At 37.3% G+C, this 23050-nt stretch overlaps 1 protein-coding gene across 1 annotated transcript in view; it reads left to right on the top strand.

Annotated features, from left to right (window-relative positions):
• The window catches only part of ITGA8 (integrin subunit alpha 8), a 170758-nt gene that overhangs the window by 104125 nt on the left and 43583 nt on the right, over positions 1 to 23050 (top strand). The window contains exons 22-25 of the mRNA XM_024208854.3: positions 1024 to 1103; positions 6127 to 6207; positions 13584 to 13689; positions 15590 to 15748. Of these exons, the coding sequence (XP_024064622.1) occupies positions 1024 to 1103; positions 6127 to 6207; positions 13584 to 13689; positions 15590 to 15748 (426 nt within the window). The remainder of the gene's footprint in view (positions 1 to 1023; positions 1104 to 6126; positions 6208 to 13583; positions 13690 to 15589; positions 15749 to 23050) is intronic.

Raw genomic sequence — 23050 nt, 5'->3', positions numbered from 1 at the left:
GTTTAAATGATTGAAAGACAAAGACCTGAACTTGCAGCATGCTTTTATGCTAACAATATTGCCTTCCACATAGCACAAAATGAATAACTAAAGGAAAAGATTGAAACATTTCACCCTAAAAATAGTCCTCTAGATGGATTTAAACTCATCAATCCACCATTATGTGCTGCAAGTGAAGAAAGAGAGGAAAAATTAACAGCAGACTTAAAGTATCAACACTGGCATTACTCCAAGATGGTTGGTAAAACATGAGAAATGACCAAATAGTGACTAGAAGCATAAATGCAGGATGAAATGCATTCCTCTTGAATGCTGTTGATTCTAGGTCTGAAAAGAGAACTGTAGATTATTGTGTTTGTGTTGGTGAAGATGCCACACGAGCAAGCAGAGAAAAGTTGGACAAAGAAGTCTCCTCCACTTGTTCAAACAAGAAAATAAAATGAAAAAAATGAGAACTGAGAAGTTCAAACTTTGGTTGAAAATGGAGGATTGATGGCCCAGTTTCCCAACGATACCAGATGGAATTCTCAAGAAGAATTTGTTTCTAAATATGCATGTATTGCCATGCAACCAACATTTTCAGGGAGCACAAGAAGGGTTCTGATCAAAACAGTGTGTGTATGATGCAAGGCAATAAATGTAATTTGAGGAGGATTCAGAGGGCCTTTACAGGCTGAACACTGCTGGCACAGTTTCAGTTCCAAATGAAAAACATTTCAAGTAGTCCTGCCTCTATATTTTTTTAATTGACTAGGTTTTAGATTAATGGTGTCCCCTTAATAGTTATTAATGCACAATTGCACACTGCTTGTACAAATCTAAAAATCATAACTTTAAAGAGTGCTGGTTTTCCCATGATGAGTCATGTCTTTAAAACTGCCACTTTTAATAACTGACTCTTTCATTTGTTTTGGGGTGGGAGTGCACACTTTAATGAGTGTCTTGATTAGGTTCACTACAAAAAATAACACATTTAAACCATCCTTTCAAAATGTTACTCACAAAATGTTTGTTTTTTCCTAGTTCTCCACTGGCATCCGATTTTCTGTTCAGCATTTTGAAAATGCTGATTTCAGCATCAAGTTTGAACTGCAAGTAAAAAGGTTAGATATTTTACCAAGTTCACGATTTAAACTCTAAATATATATCCATATTTCAAAACTAGTGCTAAGAAGATTCATTGTAACTCTACAGTGGAAGTAATTATTCTATGGCCTTTCCTTTTGCAGATGTTTTCTAGAGGAATCTAAAACTGATACAGACCACTCTGTTGGCTTTTAGCTAAATCAGCTACAGGAACATGTTGAGGGTTTTTCATTTGTCAAAATTCATTTCTTCTGGTTGTGGTCAGTGGTTCCATGGGGGGTGCCAGGTTTATGGAATTTAAACTTGATATTCCCCTTCAGAATTGCTTGAAACACATAATTAGGCACGGCAGAATTCAATTATATATATTATCCAATCAAAGTGTGTAGATATATAACATTTTGATTGGATAATATTGAAGTTTGTTTGTAAGCATTTCTTCCAATTTGTTTATATTTTAAAATTTTCACAGTTGTGGGAAATTATGGGGATGTCAGACTGTAGGAGTGGTCGACAATAATTATTTAATGACAGTAGATTATGAAATTCAAAAAGTTAAAGCTTTATAACCATTAAAACACAATTGCATATTTTGACGTGATCTTGACAAAGTAAATGTTTTAAAATCAAACTCTACTAAGTTCTCAAGCAGCATTTTTATTGCCAAACTAAATTTTGATTACTATTGATGGAAATATTTCTTCATTGGTTTGTGTTTGTGCTGAATGATAAAATCTGATCCTTCCAAGCCTAAATATAATCCAAGCTTTAGAAACACATCCTGATGGAGAATAAAAAAGACTGGCTTCTCCCTTATGCCTGTCTAAGAAAATAGAAGGTCCACAATTGGAGGTGGTCTGATTTTTTTCCAGTAAAATGTTTTAATTAAAAAAGGCCTTTTCCCAATAAAATTATTATTGAAAAACTTTACTTTTCTAAATTTTCATTTTTCATTAAATTTGTTATTGATATTTTTATATTTTTTGTAATTGAAATTTCAGCTTTCTCACTTCATTTAGATAATGTCAAAACATTCTGATAAAGTAAAACATCTAGCTTAGACTACCATTTTGATTTATTTAGGTTAGACTTACATTCATTTTTTAAATATTATATGTGTTGTTTTTAATATAAAATTCTAAACAAAATGATTCAGTGCTCCCAAATAAAACAAGTCATAATTTTTGATTTGCAGAAAATTTTGAGATTTCAGATTTTTGTTCCAATTTGGAATGAAAATTTTTCAGAACTTTAGAATTTCCCATGTAACAGAAATTCCAGTCTCCAACCAGCTCTCTCAATAACCATTTTGATAAGTTATGAGAAAAGTTACAATTTTAAAAAATTGGCAAAAAATGAAAACAAGGTCTAACTTGAACCATATGAAATTGGGGGGGGGAGGGAGGAGAGAAGTCAGAGTTTTTCTACTAGCTGTAGCCACAATGTGGCTGAACTGCTAATAATAGATGTCTCTCTGCTGGGCAGTGCTTCAGGCCACAACATGCCATCCTATCCTTCCCTGCCCCCCAATATGGAAATAGAGTTGATTAGGAGCAGTGGCAGAAGCACATACAGTACAGTTTTTCAAAGGCTGGCAGATCTCCTACTGCATCTGTGCTTATCAAATCACCAGCCAGAGTTCTCCCTGAGGTGTCTCCTTGTCCTACCCTCGTTGACTTAATTGCCACACTCTGGCCTTTAATGAGTGTCTTGATCACGTGCACTACAATAAATAACACTGATATTTAAAATGTTTAAATCATCATTTCAAAATGTTCCTCACAGCAGGAAGGACACACAGATAAACACCTAAACAGGGAGAAGGCAGAAAGGCAGATGCAGGGCTTGCTTTTCTCCAGAGAACACAGAAGGGTGTTTCATGCTCCAGTGCTCCCTCAGTGGTCCTTCCTGGGGACAGGGGCAGTTTTAACATGAGGGTGATGCTTCCTGGTTGCCCCACTGATAGAAAATGCCCAGGAAATGTGCTAGATCAGTGCATCACCTGACTGCCTTGGTCATAGTCCTATTCATTCAGCACCTCATACAATTAGTTGCACTAGTTGGCTGTAAGCTGCATAGGAAAGGAGGCATCATGGGCATATGCCCCATGATAACATTCATCCCTTCCACCCATCAGACTTGGCTTCGCTAGGGCACTGAACTTTGCATTATGCTGGCCGAGAGCAGGGTAGAACCCAGAGGTGAATCACACTCAGGGAAGGGGAGCGAAGGAAAAAGAAAGGTGCATGCCATGTACATACAGTGAAAGATACTCGGGAATTTGTAGAATCATTTGGTATATGAGCCAAATGGAAACTTAGTTTCAGTATATGTGTCAGTCAGGTGAGAGGTGGTGGCTATATTTAAATTTAAAAATAAGATGCCTACCCATGGCTCACAGAACCCTAACATCAGTGAAAAACATGGGTTCTCATATGGGATGGGGGGTTCTGACCACCCTCCCTCTTCATATGGCTAGATTAGATAGAGGTTCTGATGCTTAAAACCTGAAAACCTCTACTCCAAACCAATCTGAATGCTTAGGGAATCCAGACAATTTATATTCCATTAATGGGTGTGATGCATTCAGTTACAGGAGAAGAAACTGTTTAGAAATATTAGGTCGGAAAGTTCTGTTTCCGAACATTTAGATTAAAATGCTGCACAGCTCCCCCCACTTTGTCTAAAAAAAATCATTATTTTATCCTCTTGCTGTAGTGTAAATGCACCTTGCCATACTTAGAGACTACTTTGTGTGTTCCTTCCAGAGGAGCAGTCAAGCTTATGTGCATTCTAAATTTTAAGTAGTATTTCTACTTCCTTAATGAAAGGATAAAACAATCATAAAAAAACAAGGAAACAGGAAACCATAGTGAAGCAAAAGTAAATGACCTAACAGGAAAAGAAGAGTAAGCATAGAACTTGTTTGGCTTGGATATGTGTCTCAGCATGAGTAGTTTTTCCATAGGAAACCAATAATTAATTTGCTCCAAAATAATATGCAAAAAATAAATATTTCTACATACCAAACGTGTAATGGTAGTTCACTGAGAGCAGTAAGGGAAGCTTTGCTTATGGACAAGGCCATAGAATTAGTATTGTCTGTCAAATGTAGTTCCTCTTTTAATATGAATTTTGTTAGGGACAAATAGTTTCCTTAGATATCTGTACAGAGAGGTGTGCAGTGCATATCAGTACATAGACTTCTTTATTTAAAATACTAGCATAATGAGAAAATATCATGAACCTCAAAGAAAACCTATCAGTGCCCCAAATATTTGACCATAATATGATTCTGCATAGTCTGAGCATGTGAATTCTATGGAAATTACTGCTCTTGTAGGAATTGGAGTGCATTCTATCCTAATAATTCAATGTTATAATCACCTTTGTATTGACAAAGAAATTAAAATTTAACTTTAACTGCAGTCCCCAAGCTGCTTTCCATAGCTGCAAGGAAGTGACAGTGCAGGACTAAATCAAAAACTAAACTGATATTTTGAAAAGGGAATGCACCAGTTTACAAACAAATTAAAGTTGCCTCTAATTTAGCAATTTGGGCCCAGAAGCCCTGGATCAAAACAGAATTACCCTATTACTTCTCAGTAGTTAGTCAATGAGAATTCTGGCCTGTTCAAAATGTTTCCATTAAACTGATGCTACCCAGATGCGATAACAGTAAACTATGACAGCAATAGAGGCTCAAACTCGGTTGGAAAGGGGCCCTCTAGGCTTGCTTGGAAATGCTCAAAACCTCACTAACATTAGTCTCATGATGAAAATGAGTTTGAAATCTCTAAATATTTATATTGCATATGTATATGGTCTTGATCCCACAAATCCTTCCTCGCATGGATAGTCCCCTAATCTTATGATCAGTCATATTGAGGTGAAAAGGACTACATGCACTAGGGAGGGTTTGTTGGATGATAAGGCCTACATGTTTGTTTATAGAAAAGTGAGAGAATCTTAAGGCCTTAAATCTGGGGATTCATTTTTATTGCTGGGTGAGATCTGGAGTAGAAAGACTGAGGAAAAATGTAGTTCATTTCAATTATAGTTTTTCCCTGAGGGATTTTTCATTTAATCTTATTGTTCTTCACACTCGCAAGTTTGGAGAGCCTTAAAAGCCAAACAGTAACAGAGAACAGCTTGTTAGTTAGCCTTGCCATGTTTTCATGCACAAAATTGTTCTTGGTTTTACTGGGATTCCGCTACACAGACAGATGCAAAATCAGACCAGACAGTTTACATGGTCTTATAACCAAGCTAAACAAATGCTCTAACTAATTGTTCTTTTGTGTTATAACCAGATCACAAGATTTTCTAAAAGAAGCCTGATTTTATTGCATTATTAAAACATGTGATATCAATTATTACAGTAGAACCCCTATTTTATTAACTAATTGGGGACTGAGGAGTTCATATGATCGAAATTTTCATAAAATTGAACATCTCATAATTACAATAGGTGTGGTGCATAAGATAATTTATTAATCGTTCAGTGACAGTGTACATAACAAATGGTAATAAAAGAATAAAGCATGCCTGATTTTTCTCTCTCTCAGTATGGTCAAACCTGTACATCTGCTTGAATGTTGGCTAAAGGATTGAAGTCACATTCGGCTGCAGAAAGATGACTTGGGTGGCAGAAAAATGGTTCATATAAGTGGTCGTTTATAAGACAGTTCATAAAATTGAGGTTCTGCTGTATATAGTAGGAAATGAAATAAGAATGGCATATAAGACTCAACAGAAACAAATTAATTTTTGTTCTTTGAAATACACCACATACATATATATATACTATACATTAATATATTTATATCCATGTGTATGCATGCTTGCATATAATATAATTATTAATTTTTGTAGGTTCTAAAGTCAGTGATATAACATCTCCAATACTACTTTTTCTAATTGGTTGATGGTGGACACTGGGATTAAACTGAATTCTAAAGTATCAAAGTTAGTATTAAATGATTGTTTTTCTAATTTTATACTTGAAACCTAACTAACCTGTGTGCAAATCTGTTCTAGTTCTAATAAGGTTAAACCCACCAGCAATTTGGTTAACCTTGAAATCAACATCAGTGCTGTGGCTCAAGTGCAGATCATAGGGTAAGCACTTCAGTATTTCAGTTCATACTTGCAACCAATGCACATTTTTTCAATGAATCTTTATATGACTGTATATTATTTATGGCCCAATCCGGCAAGGTCTTTCAAGTGCAGAACTCTCACTGATTTCAGGGGATTACCACACACAGAAGCTTTTCAGGATGGGGGCTTTAGGTCCTGTCATGTGGAGTAAATGGGTTCTGTGCCCACACAGAGCCCTATTGTCTTCATATATTCAATTGTTTACGCACATAAAAACTGCAGGTTCAATTCTGGAGTCTGGAATTATCATAATAAATGACAACAAGAAATTTGGAAGGGGTATTAAACCTTTTGTTATAGGACATAGGTTTCATCCTGATAGTTTGTGAGGGGGCAGGGGGAGATTATCACACGTCTGCCTACTGCAGGGTTCTTACATTTTCCTCTGAACCAGCTGTGGGATAGTGGGCTAGATGGGGCCTTTGGTGTCATCCAGACTGGCAATTACTACATTTTTATATCCTCACATATATTTGGAAACTGAAAAAGGCAAGAAGCAAAAGGCACGTGTGATAAATATTCAAAACACATAGTTAATCTAGAGAGCTTTCCACTTTGGTTCTGAACAGTGTTAATGATTTTGCATGGACAACGTTAATTATTGCTTGGACAGTTGTATGCTGTTGCTGATATCTAAACTAGACCCAATACATAAAATGCAAGTACTCTATTACTGTTTATGTGTCTAGCACACAAAAGCATCCCAGGCACCTCACAGATCATAGAGAAGACATGGTCCCTGCTCCAAAGAACAAACAATTTAAGATGATCTATCTCAGAGTTTTCTGTAGCCCTTTACCATAGTATCTCTCTGACCAATATATGCTGAGATTAAAATGATATAAATCACATTATCAATATGTATTATTGATACCACATATATTAATATGCATTAAGCACACAATATCAGTATGACATATATAATTTCTAGTACTTATATTGCCTGAATTGGCCTTTGTCTTGTATAATTCTGAGAGAGAAAAGACAAGTGAGGTAATATCTTTTTTCAGACCAACGTGTGTTGGTGGAAGGCACTGCAAACAACTATGGTTTTATAATCCTGTTCACTTACGCTAAGTATCCCATAAGACTTTGCTAAACTGAAGTAATCTTTGGCATTAGAAAATAAGAAACTTGTCTAAGGCAAAATACGTTAACGTTTTACCCTGGAACAAGCTGGGGAGGTACCTTCACACACATGCTAATATCCAAAACAAAGATAAGGAAAGGTATAGAACAACAATTTATGGAACAAAGATGAACTGATGGGTTGGATTTTAGTAACATGTAAAAAGTCTTATAACTTGTAAAATCATCCCATAAATACTCCTAGCTGAAATGTGTATTTTTGGGAGCAAATGTTCTGTGTAAGGTGAATTTAACAACACTGCATGAGACTGCTTCCCAGAAACTGGTATCATATTGAACTTTTCTTCCTGTACTACTATTGAATTTTAGCAATAAACCTGACTGACATTGGTTATTTGGTCTCCTGAATGTATTTCATACCTAACCAAAGTGTGGTTAAGCAATTGACTATGCAATTTATCAACAATCTAAGTGCTTCCCAGCTAACAGCATAAAGAAGCCTAAAAGAAAGGGGTAATTGAAAGGAACATGAGGGGCAAACCAAAGAACATGTGGTCTTCTGTTAAAGGTTACTTTTTTTGTAAAGCAGTGTTTGTTTTTAAAATGTTCAGGATTAAAGTGAGTTTGCATCATTTTCTGTGATAGTCAGAGGTAGTAGAGAGGAAGGGAGTTGGAGAGAAAGAGGTGATATTTTTGGCAAGGTGGTGTTATGGGAGAGGGTTTATAGAGACTGAAACAAAAGATGATTGGGAAGCCTACATAGCGGGAGGAGAAAGTGGAGATTGAGGATGCAGTAAGGAGAAGAAAGCAAGGTGCACTCTGTGTGTGTGTGTGTGTGTGTGTGTGTAAGAGAGAGAGAGAGAGAGAGAGAGAGAGGTGGGGGTTGTCAAGAGTAGGTGATGACGTTAAGGAACAGTAAGAGGTTAGAGAGAATGAGTGAACCAATTAGAGTGAAATGTTCAGTAATCATAGCCCTAGAATCCTGGGGCTGCAGATTTTGGAGACATTCTTCCCACCCCTGCTGCAGCTGGTGATGGTGAGTGCCTGTGCTCATAGAGGAATCTGTGCCTCCAGGAATATGCTGGACTTGGTGGAGAAGGGCCATGTGGGTGCAACCTGGCCTTTGGGGCCTGATGCCCTGAAAGTGCTGGTGCTGGTTCAGTGGCAGCCAAGGAAGCAAATGGGACTGAGCATGTGCTGAAGTGCTTATCTGAACCAGGGACAAAATAAAGATATAAACTGGCAACAGAGCTGGTTGAAAACATTGCTATTTTGAGGGCAGGGACCTTCCCTATTAAAGTGCCCCCTGTTTTTCAGTGACGACTCTAACATGCTGGGTGGTTGCATAGTGCATCCACAGATTACTCTTCTGTGGGCTTTTACTTGTCTCTCTACTGTAATGTTTTTCTACACTACAGTATGCATGTCTTTTGATGAAAATATATGTAAACAGATAAACAGCTGGGCCTGGGCATTTGGAAAACTAACATCAAATATTAGAGAACTTATCCAGAAATAGGCCTTAGGGACAGGTGACCTGGGTTGCTGCCCAGGGTGCTGAAAACATGAGAATTGTTTCATTAAATGACTTGTAGTCAGCACACTCTCCACTTTGTGCTTGTTAATCCCTTTGCTTTTGGTATTTGCCATAAAATGGTGGATGTGTGAAGAAACATCACAAGGTCTTTGCCTGAGAGATTTTGCTAATTAAGGAACTGAACCTCAGAGAAGCTAACCACCCCAACTCTCAGGGAATTGGGGGAGTGGGGAGAGAAATAATTGAATATTTTATTAAGGAAGTTTGACAAAATTCATCATATGATTTGCTGAATATATGTGTGATTTATTCTGCCACATCTGAGGTAGGGAAAATATCTTCATCAAATAATTTATGAAAACAAATGAAGAATTATTGAACCATCCCTTGTCATGCTTCCTGTTCGAGTTTGGTAATGCTGTTTGTCATTTTTTCTTTGAGGTATCTATGTTTCAGTGACTATTTGTGTGATTTCCACTTGCTCATAGCCAAGCCTCTGGCAGAGAACACCGTAGGAAGGAAGTCAGTTAGTATGGGAAGACTTGCTGTAGGCAGAAGTTTCTTAATAAGGATTAGATTACTGCACACCCTGGGTTCTGCAGTCATTGCAAAGATTACCCGCTGAGCTATGAATGTTATTTCACCGGTGATAGATATGATTTAACTGTTTTGGAATAGCATGTGGAAAGGAACAGAACAAAAAGGAATTTAATTATACAAAATGTAAGAGGTGTTTGTAGCATTTCATGGCATGTGGAATACTTGGTGGTGAAGTGGTAGGCATTTCATACAATGGTACTTCTGTTGTAGCATGTCATTAGTAACTTGTGGCAAATCACAACCTAGGTGGCATATCACCAAAAATAAAAGCCAGCACATTACATGCCTTTCCTTTCACTTGAAAGCATATCACATTCTCATCAATCAGTTATTTATGGTCCTATGAGAGCTTGTCTATTCATAGTGCTTTGAATAAATGCGATGGTTAAATAATCCTGTGAAATTCCATTAGTTTACAAAACAAGAAACAACCAAACTTACTTTGAACCACAGCTCTGAATAGCAACCAGTGTATATCTTAACAGTTGGATTTTTTTTCTTTTTGGAGGAGGAGTACCACCCCAACTAACAAAAAATGCTTTATAAACTCCTGGCAGAAACTCATTAAGCAAAATTGCACTTTTTTCCCCCAAGACGAGTACTCAGATTATCATTTTTATTCAGACCTCTGTTTGTATTTATAAAATGGTACCTTTACTAACAGGCTATGACTGTGAAAAGGTGAATTGGTTCTTTTTAAGAAAGAAAAATGCATTTTGAAAGCATAAGGAAAATTGAAATATTACTATATCTGGTTTGATTTGAAATGTACCCTTCCTTTTCTGGTTTTTTATGCAGGCAATAAGTGTACGTATAGCACAGTTTGCCTGGTATGGCTTCAGGCCCTGCTGCTGTCCCAGTTTGCCTTTGCTAATAGCCCCCCCTTCAAGGTTTAAAGCCCTTTATCAGCCCCTAGCGGGAGCTCCTCATCCCGGTCTCCATGCAGGTCTCCCTCCCAGGCCTTCTTCCTGGAAGCTCTGGAGAGTTCTCACCTGCCCTCTTCCCAGCAGGCTCCCTCCCCAAACCTTCTTAGCTGGCTTCTGCTCCCTGAAGCTTGGCTCTCTGCCTGGGAACTAAGGAGAACTCTGAATTCTCCCTTGTTGAACTCAGGTTGCCTTTACATTCCCCAGAAGGCATGGTCCACTTTCATACTACTCCCTGTCATGTGGGCCCTGGTGTCATTCATTTCACCTGAGGAGGTGGGTTAAGCCTGCCACAAGTGAGGCTGAACCTAACCCCCTTCAGGGCCAGCTTACCCGGTGATGGCATGGTACACTATTGTGTGTGACTTCTATAGCATTAATAAAAAGTAAAATATGTGATTTCTTTGTCATAAGAAAGTGTTACAGAAATAAAATGATAGCAGTAGAGATTAAATTTGGTGACTTTCATTTAAATATGCTGTCTCATACCAATTTTTTTTTAAATTCAGTATTTTATAGTAGACAGGACTATGTAAATTAACATTTTAAATTAAATATGGTGATATTAAAAGCATTTTTCCATCAAATATGAAATATTACCTAAGAGAAACGTCCAAAGAATGGAGAAATAAGAGGAAACAAATTATCATGATGATTGAGGTCATAGGTCAAATACAAATTCTTATAGTACATTTTAGGCAAATTTCCTTTCAAAGACTTTACCTATTTTATCTTATTAGTGTTTCTGTGGTGCTGATTCCCCCATCTTCTACTCCTAACAGTTTAGTAAGAGTCCTTAGACAATAAGTTATTCAAACATTCTGATTTCTAAATTAAATACAAAATAAAATTAATCAAAATGTAGAGAGAAATACCCTTCAAATGAACCTGATTTACTTCATTTATTATAAAAATGGCAGCCATCCCAAGCATCCATTGTAAAATCTATTAAAATAAACTTTACACACCCCTGTATTCTTTTATTTTAAAATAATTTTAATGGAATGTCTAAATTTATATTTTTCACATTGTTTCTGTTGATGAGAAGAACACTGCATGAGGAATCAAATAGGAAACACAGGCTTTTAAAGCCTTCCCTTTTTTATTTATAGCACAGCCAGTGTTTTGCAGTATTTTAGTGGTTCCTTAAAGTGACATGTGTCCAGGCTTTGTTTCCTAATCTCCAAAGAAGCATTAAAATGGAGACTACTACTGGAATGAAAGCAATTTGTGAAATTTAACAGATTAGAGCCAAGCACCTAATCTAAAATGCTCTTACTTTTAAAAAAATATATATTAATTTTATGTGTCTTATTTGGCTTTAGTTTATGAATGTGGTTTCTGGTATCCTTGCTGTTGCGAGTTGATGGCCTTTTTATAGCCCAAGGGAATATTCAGAATTACCAATATAGTTCAGGCTTGCCTTAACATTCTGAAGTCACAGTTTTAGCTGTTCTTTCACTGTGTTTCCAAACTACTCCAGATGCTCTCCACTTGTTCTTATCCAATATTCCTTTATTTTCTGCTATATTCGGCAGCAAAGTTTCTGTCAGAAATTTCAGTAGCTGTGCATGACATTAGAACTGGAAACTGAAACCTTTTTTTCTTCCAAAGACATTTTAAAATGTCAGCGTTTGTGACAAAAATATTGGGTCTTCTGTTCTTCAAGGAGCAACCTGCTCCTATGGTTCGGCATTCGGTGTTAAGATTCAGGAGAAAGCTCTTTTTAACATCAGTGGTTAGAAGGCCATGATTGTTATGTTATATATTTAATCAAACATTAACCTAGATGAATAATTCATTTGCGATTTACATTGTTTACAACATGCTGTTGGCCCAAACATGAATTTCCAGCTCTGAGAGAGAACACATTTAACCCTCACACCTCTCCTCAAAGCTGCATAATCTTAAAATTAGTACCAAGTGGGTTTTACAGCAAAACTGCAATCGACGTTAACTGCTGCAATGAAAGGGTAATATTGAATTTGATTATTTATTATTTTAACACAAACCTACTTCTGTTGCTGGCAGTATTGTCGGATGTACATTGCAGGATGTACTGACCAGAACTCACGTAATGGGCTAGAAAAGAATCTTGGGCTGTGATAGTTTAAGATCTCATAGGCTAAACTGGGTTAAAGTTAGTGATTGGGTGGGAGGCCTCCATGGAACTTGCAGGTGCTACAGGAAATAGTATTTGTGATTTAGATAGGAATTTTAAAAGAATTAACGCTACTCAGCCCTTTCTGAGACGGTAGAGAGGAAAATAAAATAGGAGGCTAGAAAAAAATTGTGAAGTTCTAATTTACTCTGGGATGGAGATGCAAAGAAGGTAGAAAAGCATCTGATCCAGGTGCTTAGTTTCATTATGTACTATGTCTTTTTCTCTTAACCCTTGTTTACTGATTGTGTGATGCTCTAACATTTTGGATAATTGCTATGAATGTTACTGTCTTTGAACCAAAAAAAGGAAGGTGATCCAGTGTTTAGGACACTAGCCAGGGCTGAGGAGCACTGGGTACAATTCCTTGCTGCACAACAGACTTTCTGTGACCCTAGGCAAGTTGCACATCTTAAAATGGGAATAATAGAACTTCCTTACCTCAAAAGGGTGTTGCAAGGATAAATACATGAAAGATTGTGAGGCACTCAGATACTACAAGAAGGGAGGCCAAATAAGTACCTAAGATAGATAAAATTGGCTTTAAAAAGGAAGTAGAATGTAAAGTTCTAGACTCTGGATACTCTGGATGAGGATGAGAAGAAAAACCTGAAGTTTTTGTGTAGAGCACTAACCTGGGTTTATAGCATTGTGTGATGCGTTCAGATACCAGAATGAGGAGTATGCTATAAATACGTAGACAGATAGCACTTTTCCCTCCAAGTCAACAGAGAAGCAGTCCTCTAATGGTAGGGGGCAACATGTTGCTGGAGGATGCCATCCTTCAGATGAGATGTAAGTCTGAGATACTGACCATTGGGGGTTAAAGAGTCTACTGCACTTTTTGGAAGCGTTGTTCCATTCTCCTAGCGTAATTCTAGTGACCATTCGGCCTATCTAAAATGTATTTGTAGTTTCAACTGGATAGAGTAGTCTTACCTTTGTTAAAGATCGTATATCTGATGATAACATAGCAGATGAATCTACAAGTGACATATTAAGCCTTTTTATATATATATTGCAGTGTGTCTCGTCCTCCACAAATTGTTTTGCCACTTCACAACTGGGAGCCTAAAGATGAGCCCACCAAAGAAGAGGATGTCGGCCCTTTAGTAGAACACATATATGAGGTATAATTTGAAAGCATTTAGCTTCTTATAGGTCTGTTTCTGCTCCACTGAGATCATTTGGAGTTTGGTCATTGTCATCATCTGGAGCTGATACAAGTCTTAATGCAAATATTGTTATTCTAGGCGTTGGTCCAAATTCAGTCCTGGAGTAACCAGGCACAACGCCTGTGGTTTAGTGAGAGAGGCACCAGTTTATGCCAGGACAGGATTTACTCCCTGGTCATTAAGGAATCCTAAACACTTTTGGTGTTTACTAAATACTAACCAAGAAGCTGTGGACCAGATCTGAAGCACGTTAAAGTGAACGCTGAGTTTTTCCATTGACTTCAATGGGTTTTTGAGGTGGTCCTATGAGAACTATGAAAATGATAAAATATGTTGCCTTTAAAATGTAAGTAACTCCAAAAATCACAGCAACTTAAATGCAACAACATGTTCTCTGCTCTCCGAGTGAAAGATGTGTAGCTTCCAAAACAACAACAAAAAACTTCACAAGTATACACAAGGAGGCTTTGTGTATTAATATTTTGAAGCGTATGTCTTTCCATCATGTGTTTTTTCTTCTGGAGATACACTGATTAAAAAGAAAGGGGGGGTTCATGTTCAAAACAAGTACTTGGAATGAACTAGACTGAATACAGACCATGTTTTGAATTTGATAAATGACCTTCTGCAAGGGGGTGAAACAAAGTGCTTCACATATGGTTACAATTCACAAGCCAGTAGTCAGGAAAGGATAGGCAACTTGAAACAGAGAAGGAACCACTAAACTTAAACAAAATTATATGGTTAAAATTTGCAAGCCGAATACTGAAGTTAAATTAATCAGAGATATCAACCTATGAACAAAATCAAGTATTATGTTCTAATTTTACAGCTTTAACATGTTTCTACAACTTGTAATAAGGATCTTCATGTTACCCCACTTAGGCTCTGATGCAGCAGTGCACTTAAACATGTATGTAACTTTCAGCATATGTGTAGTCCTATTGAGTAAGGAATCCCCTATGGTTTAGTCACAAACAAAAACTTCACTGAAAAAGAAGTAAGGTTGAAAATGTGTGTCACTGGGGTCCAGTTAAAGCCCAGAAACCAACAGTGCACTTTCTTCACAAAAAAAGTCTAAAATGTCTCAGAATCAACAGCAAAGCATCCAGCCTATTCCACTCTTACACCCATACCCAATTTATGCCACCTACCCAAACTTAAAATTGCCCTCACACATTTGTGAAAGTATATGCTCATGTGAAAATAATAATTTTGAAGGTTCTGGGAGCATCATTTCTTTTCTGATTTATTTTTTTTTTTTTTTACCAAACTTCCCAGAAAATCTCTTCTCTGGGATGTGCTGTGACCCCTGAGATTTCAGGAAGACTTTGTGGAAAGCTGGCTTGAAGAGGTTTGAAAACTGGGTTTTTAATAATGAGGAAGTAGCTTGAGCCTTCACTATGAAACAGCTACTGCTGCTCCCTCAAAGGGGGTTAAGTTCTAACACTGAAGTAACAGCTATAAATTTCCAGTAACTTCGTTGTTGTAAATGAGGACAGAATCTAACACTTTATTTTTTCATCCCCACTTTGTAGGCAGTTGCAGACCTTAGCATCAGAGCTAAAAATATAAGTGAGAAAGCCACTAAGCACTTGAATATTGACGAGAACCTAGGAAACCTGTGTGTTATTCCCATATCTGCCAATGCCCTACTGGCTGACCCTGAGCAAGTCACTTCACCTCTCTGTGCTTCAGATTCCCCACCTATAAAATGAGAATAATGATGTTTACCTCTTTTGTAAGGCTCGTTGAGATCTGTGGCTGAAAAGTGTTGTAAGGTCTAAATGGATGTTGTTGTTGTTCCTGGTCTTGGAAAGTTGTACATTGATGGGTTTTGTTATTTATCTGACAGCTGTACAATATTGGACCGAGTGCCATCAATGAAACATTACTCCATGTTGGATGGCCTGCTTCCAGTCGAGAGGAGTCTCTTCTTTACATTCTTCATATTCAGACACATGGACCGTTGCAATGTCAAACAAGCTCTGCTATCAATATATTCCAAATAAAGGTAGGATACTTGCTACTGTTTTTTAGCCTTGTCTACATTTTGTTTGCTTTTTTTTTTTTTTGACTGCCACGCCACTCTGAGCAGAAAATTTCATTCAGCTGTTCACAATGGCACCCAGATAATTTTCCTATCTTGGAAAATGTCGCTATTTAGAATGTATAGAACCTGACAAGCTTTGTACTGTGATGTGTGTTAAATCTCTATCCTATTTTTTATCAAGGGACTCTGGTTTTAGTTGCAAGGTTGGAGCCCCAAGAATTAGACACAAGATGATTTTACAAAGGGGAACTTTGCTCTCTGTATTTTTAAAGGGCAATTTTATTACAGCTGTAAATAGACAATGCAGGATTTTGGAGCTCTCATGAGACCCTGTAAATTCTTATGCCATTAGTTTGCAAATGCCAGCTCCCAAGAGCTCAATATTTGGGAGATACTTGCAGATGCTCACATATATCAAGGCGCCTCAATTTGACCTATCTCTACACACAACTGGTTAATACAACATGAAACTGGTTTGTTTAACTAATGCACATTGCACTTTCTGACAAAACTCTGGGTGAATCTCATAACATGCAAGTAGTCTGACTTTTGTGGTTCAGGTTCATAGTTTCACAAGTTTATGAAAATGTTAACTATGGGAAAAGATTAGCTCCCTACCACATTTTACTTTTTGGACTGAAGACTCTATCATCATGCAATTTTTCTTTGGTTTGAGAAGACTTCGGCATTTTTGCTGCATCCTAATGTAATACTAAAAAGTGTATGCATGATTAACTCAGCATAATTGCATCAAATTAAATGATCAGCTGGAAAATATCTGGGTAACTAGTCAAGATTACTAGTTGCACACTTTCCATCTCTAAATTAATTCGGATTATTATTGATTGCAGACATAGAAATAAGACTACTTTGTAGAGACAAGAGTCTGACTCTGATTATACTTAGATTGGCTTTAGACAAGTGTGACTTCATTGGTTAAGTATTACTATAATTTATATTACAATAGCAACTCAAATTGGCTAGTCATACAGAAATGTACAGTAGCAAGATCTAGTGCCTGCCCCCAAAAAGCTTACAATCTAAAAAGAGAAAAAGCAGATAAACGGTAAATCAGAAAGCCAGAAAACATTCAGGCAAAATGCTCAGAGAATGGTGCCTGGCACACACATTCTTACTGCCAGCTTTTTAAAAAATATACATAAACTATCCTACCTGCAATTTACACCTAGCCTTTTTGTTCTGCTAAATAACAAATGGGTAGGATTTAATTCCATCTGTACATGAAACGTGCTATTAGAGAGTTTTCTTGTAATGTTGGTAAACTTACCTTGGTATCCAGGTACTTTCTCAGCTATGGTGTGCACTCATAGTTCAAGACATTTTTGTCAGATTGATAAGAGTATATCATGGACACTTTTAGTTTTCTGCAATTGTTGAACATCAAAGTTCATATTTGTTTGTGATCAAAAACTACACTATGATTTTGGGAATATGGTGCCCTGGATGCTGGTCAGCAGTTGGCTGAGAATTCTTGTCTATATTCTTCCTGTTGACAGTGAAAAGACAAGTGTGTGCCTCAGTCACATTATCTGAAAAATAGGGATAATACCCACTTAGGAGTGCTGAGGATTAACAAATATCTCTTTATGCTTAATAAAGTGTTTTGATATCCTCCTATGGAAGGTGCTATAGCAGGGCTAAGTTTTAACATCACGTAAATAAGCTCACTGGTATTGTACAAGATGATCAAATGTTTCTTCTGTAGAAATGAAAATTCTCCCATCTTTTATTCTTCCCCTTCTACTTCCAAATGCTGGAATCATTTGGCTGAACACTCAAAGTTGCACATAACTAATGCATAAAGTTTGAAAAAAACAATTGAGTTCCTGAAATAAAAATCTACAGAATAAGTATTCGGTATTGTACTATACTTGTTATAACGTTTATATCCTTAGTAAGGTTGCTCAACATCTTCACGTAATTTGAAGAAGCTTTCTGTCCATTTCTTAGACTTAATATTTAATTTGTGTATCAACTTGTTTACGTACATGCTTTCCTTAGAAATCTTGTTTAATACACATCGTATCGGGTAAGACTTTACTGCAGTTTGCAATTATTGGGACAGTATAAGTAAATAACATGCTATACATCTCATAATACTTGCCAATTTCATTCAGAATTATTGGTGTATTATACAGGGAGAAACTCTGAGATAAAACCTGAGGTCCTCACTGAAGGGTGCCTTTAAGGTGCAAGGCACCAACATCCCAGAGCTCCCTGATGGACAGGCAAAGAGTGACAATTGTGGCAGCTACAGCCACACCCTTTTAAAGGGCTCTAGAACGCTTTCCCTGTATGGCTGGTGGAGACAGAGGGAATCTATTACTCCACCTCCTTCCCAGCCTCTTTTGGCGTGGCTAACACTGCTAGTCCCATGAAGTTCTTGTGCTCCGGTGAGCAAAAGAACTGGAAGTTTAGATTGTAAGCATTTTGGGGCAGGCATCATCCTTTCTATTCAGTCTTTGTACAGCACCTAGCACAATGGGGTCTTAGGGCTGGGATTCCTAGACACTCGTGAAATACTAATACTAACCAGCCCCAGTACTGGAGCACAAATGGCCCCTGGGGAAGGCTTCTTGCACACACAGACACATCTTGCACTCATACCCAGCACTCAACCATAATAATCTGGCATTAAGTTTTTACCAAGTATTCACCCACACTCCCATGGAAGCCAACTCAAATTTCCCTGAGTTAAAAACCTTAGAATTTGGTCCATTCACTTTTAAATACACTATTTTCTTATCGGACCCTAGTGATTTTTTTTCACTACTATTAACTACACCACCGTTGCTTGGAATTTTTTAATAAATTGCCTACTCTGTTATTTATATTTCAACTCTAATGGTTTGTTTTTAGCTGGCATGTATGGAGATTTTTTTTTACATTGTATATTCATGTACTTCAAATTGTATAGTATGTGAATTCCCACATTACCTAAAATGATCAACTCTATCTCCATGTAGTCACATTAGGAGTCTGTTTTTATAGCTGCTTTTAAGTGCTCGTGGTTTTTAATATTTCAACAAATATCCATTGTTGCTATAAAATTTAATTGCTGAGTGCAATGCTGAATGGAATGTAACACACTAATGGGAGGTACTAGGTATGAATGCCTGATGAAAGGATTCAAACAGTATATTATTATTTTATAACTTTGTGGAAGCTTTTGCTTTGTCAGCAGTATGATGCACTTATCAGTATAACCTTTCACTTGTTTCTTGTTAGTCATTTTTACGATGAAATGCTTCTCAAATTATTTCAGTGACCCAGGCACAAAAAAGGACCAACTGGTTTTCTATTCTGCATTATTGTTAATTAATGTCATGCATCCAAATTATTTTCCTTTCTATGAATCTGATTCTCTGTTCATAGAAGCTATGCAGATCTTGGAGTTTGGGATAAACCTATGTATGTAAAGGCCTAGTAGCAACCTTTCCACAAAAGCATTGATCTGTCATTCTCTAGAAGTGTGTATTTTAAGATCCACATTTGTTATGGCACTCCCCCCAAAAGGAGCTGGGTTTGGTTCAAAGTCAGAAGATTTAGTAGAACACTCCAGTTCTATATATTATGCCATGAGAAACAAGATAGCTAATTTATTAAACATTACTGATTCCAGACACTTCTTGGGGTAAACACTTCTCGTGTGTAGCCAGTAGCGAGTAAGTTGTTAAAGATCTTGTGGGAGAAACAGAGGTCCACATGCAAAACCTATTATAGATCTGTATAAGCAGGGATTTCAGAGTCTAATCTATGCCCTACACAAGGACAGCTATGTTAATAGCAGGCCACTGGGGGCTGAAATCCTCAGTGTAGACAAGGACTACTTTTTCACTGGTACATTTCAACTTCAGTCTGGCTAATGCTGCTGTGTATTCCAGAAGCAGCTTAAACAGGCTACTCTTGAAAGTGATGAGTAAAGTTGTACTAACAACAAATGTTTAGGTTGGCTAAGAATTCCAAAAAATCAAAAGATTTGTTCAACCCAAACATTTCAGTTTTGGTTTGAACTAAATATTTTGGTTCAATTTAGAGCATTTTAAACTGTTTTTATTTGAAGGAAGTTATTTCAAACAGAAAAATCGAAACAGCTTGTTTTGAAAATGTTAAAACGAAGTGTTTCTTTTTCTGAATATTTTCTTGTTGGCTGGTTGGCTTTTTGTCAACATGAACTATTCAGTGAAACCAACATGAATTTGCAGAATGTTTTGGTGTTCCTGAATCTGCACTTTTCACCCTCCACCTTCCACCACCACCCCTCCCAAAAAAAGTTTCAGACAAATTTTTTTCCCAGTTCTAGAGATCAGGATAAGGGAGAAATGCTACATTTTCCTTTGAAGTTCAGCAGCTCAAAAACCACTGGTGAGAGCAGGCAGCTGACATACAAAGAGAAATGCCATATCTTTCTTCCCACACAGCCGCTGTGTTCAACAAGACTTCTCGATTATAAATTTGATTTAAGAAGCTGAACTGGGAGCATTATAGTCAGGAGAGAGAGGAGCTCATAGGCAAAAGCATGCTTCAGGCGGTAGTGACATTTTTTATTTTTATTTTTTAACAAACAGAAAATTACTATTTTTTCACCTTCCTGTTTTCTTTTCCTCATTCCTGTCTTATTTTGATAATGGCTACATCTGTCACATAAATGAGACTGAGGGTTGTGATGTCATATCTCTGTTTTGTGTGGAATTTGATCATGGAAGCATCAAAATGAGTAACCAGACTAAATAAGGGTTTAGATGCTCAGCATATTATAGCATACATTTAAAATAGCCCTTCTATATTTTAACTTTACAAAAACATCATAAACAGAATGATAACTGCTGGTACATAAATTTATTTCAAATAAATAGTGTTAAATAAATACTATCATCATATGTTACTGCTTACAACAAACAGGAACAGATGCTGGTGGGGGAAAAACTTCAATTTCCAGGACAGACTGTATGTTTGCTAAGGCTGAGACTTCACCGAAGGGCATTTTATGCCTAACTCAGATGTCTAACTTCCACTGGAGTTAATGGGATTTGGACACCTAATTCCTGTAGGCGCCTTTGAAATTTCCAGCCTAAAATGCTTTGGACTTTTCCTACCAGCAAACCTCTCCACTGTGCTGAATTGATCTTGTCTTGTGCAAATGTTTTTCTTATGCTTTTTTCTCCAAAAGGGCAGATTTAATCCATCAGTGTTTTTATATGCTCTTGGGGGGGCAAAGTGGGGATGGGGGATTTTCTATTTCTGAGGCTTTTTTGTGGAGGGAAAACCCTTAGAATGGTATTAAATGTATGATCTGCTTACTTTCCCTCCTCCCCTTTATCTGACAGTTATTTCAGCCCAAGTATGAAATACCTCCCATGCTGCAAATCACCTTCCAAATGTGACCTTGATGGCACTGGTCTCGTGCGGAATGTGACATTAAATTCCAGCCATTCCATGGATCCCATTTTCAGAAACCTTTAATTTTTCCAGCAGTTTAGATGGATAGCTATTAATGGGTTTTATCAAGTTCCCTCTTTATAGTGAGGCTTCTACATGAACAGTGATTCTGGCAGGCAAATGACATTTATTTTTGAGGGCTCTAGGCATGCAAACACATCAGTGGGGGATGCAGACGTCTGCAACTATAAACGATTTTCTTTTGTGCAGCACCTTTTATACAGGTCACATTCCAAAACACTCCATGGAGTTAAATAACAAATCACAACAGAGGGTGTTGCATGGAAAGAAAAGGAGGAAAGCTATGTTTTCAAGCTGAGGTTTGAAGATGAGATGAAGAGCTGAGGAGGTAAAGAGGTATAGAAAGTTTTCTGTAGATGCCAGGAACTGCAGAGAAGGAGGTGTGTGGAGGGGCCACGAAAGCCAGAACTAGACAAATGTAGGGAGCATCAAATGGCTTAGAGAAAGGTTTGGTCCATGAAATAGACAGGAGCAAGTGCATGGAAAGCTTTAGTAACAAAGGGCCAAACTCACCCCCCTCCTGACTCCGGGAGAAAACAATTTTATCTCCTTGTACTAACCTGGCTCCTTGGGCCACTGGAGACATTCAGCCCCCAAGGTAGAACAGGAGCTGCTTCCACATCTATCCTTCCCAGGTGATTCTGCCTGTCTAGCGCAGCTTTAATCTCCAGTGAAAGCCATACAAACTGAGGCTGCAGTAGGGATGAACTGAATCAGGGTTTAGCCTAGCCATGTCTGTCCCATGCCAGCACTGCCAGCTTTTGGAGCTGGAGTTGCTGCCCGGGTTTCTCCCCACAGAGAATAGATTGTGGTCAACTGGTGCTGCAAAAAATCCAGAAGACTTTTCACTCTGGAGAGAATCTTGCTACCTGAGAATTGCTTCCTGATGTGAAGAGGGAACTGCTGGAGGTGTTTGAGAAATGTAGTGTTGTGGATACATTTCTTAAACATGTGAGAGGGTGGGTTGTAGTACTCTGGAATAAGGAGAGCTGGAACCTCCACAAACTTCAAACCCTGTATAGAACATACACTACATTACTTATTTTTATATATTAGCCTTGTAATCTGTTCAGTATATTTTGTCTTTGAGCATGGGTGCTGGGGGTAAAAAAACATCCTGACTAAAATGTCATTGAAACTGGCACATTCCAGAAAATGGTTTGATTTTGAAAAATTGGTATTTTTAGACAAAAATCCACTTCATCAAAAATTTCCCAACCAGCTCTATTCATGACCTATCCAACCTTGGAATCCTTTGATTGGGATTCCAGCTACCAAACTAGTCACTCAACTATTCTAGTGGATAGAATACATGTATTTAATGTAAAATATGTGTACTCGAGATTAAGAACAAGTTTTCAGCTGAATCATGGAGACTAGCTTTAGATGTTTGCAATAACTGAAGGTCCCTGTTGCCAAAACCCTATACTTTGTGAAATATTCACAATTTTTTAATCTGGTATTTGACCAACTCTACATTTATATATAACACTGGTCTACAATTTTTGAAAAGTCGTCTGCTTCAGAGATAAAATGTGCTATTTATTATGTATTTTGATGTGCTGAATTCAAATATGACAATTAAAACAACTGATTGGCTACTGTTTCTAAGATATTTAAGTTTTTACATATTATGTCTATGTATATTGTGTAGATAGTAGAGTTTTAATCATAAATTGTAAACCTAGGTCTTTTCATGTCTTTATGGTTGCTTTACATGATAATATTTCACCTGTCCTGTTTATATAACACTTTAAAAATCAGCAAAAGGGTTATATCAAT

Source organism: Terrapene carolina, unplaced genomic scaffold, assembly GCF_002925995.2.
Source record: "Terrapene carolina triunguis isolate 2854851 unplaced genomic scaffold, T_m_triunguis-2.0 Scaffold84, whole genome shotgun sequence".
NCBI lineage: Eukaryota > Metazoa > Chordata > Testudines > Emydidae > Terrapene > Terrapene triunguis.
This window is presented reverse-complemented; position numbering and strand designations above follow the sequence as displayed.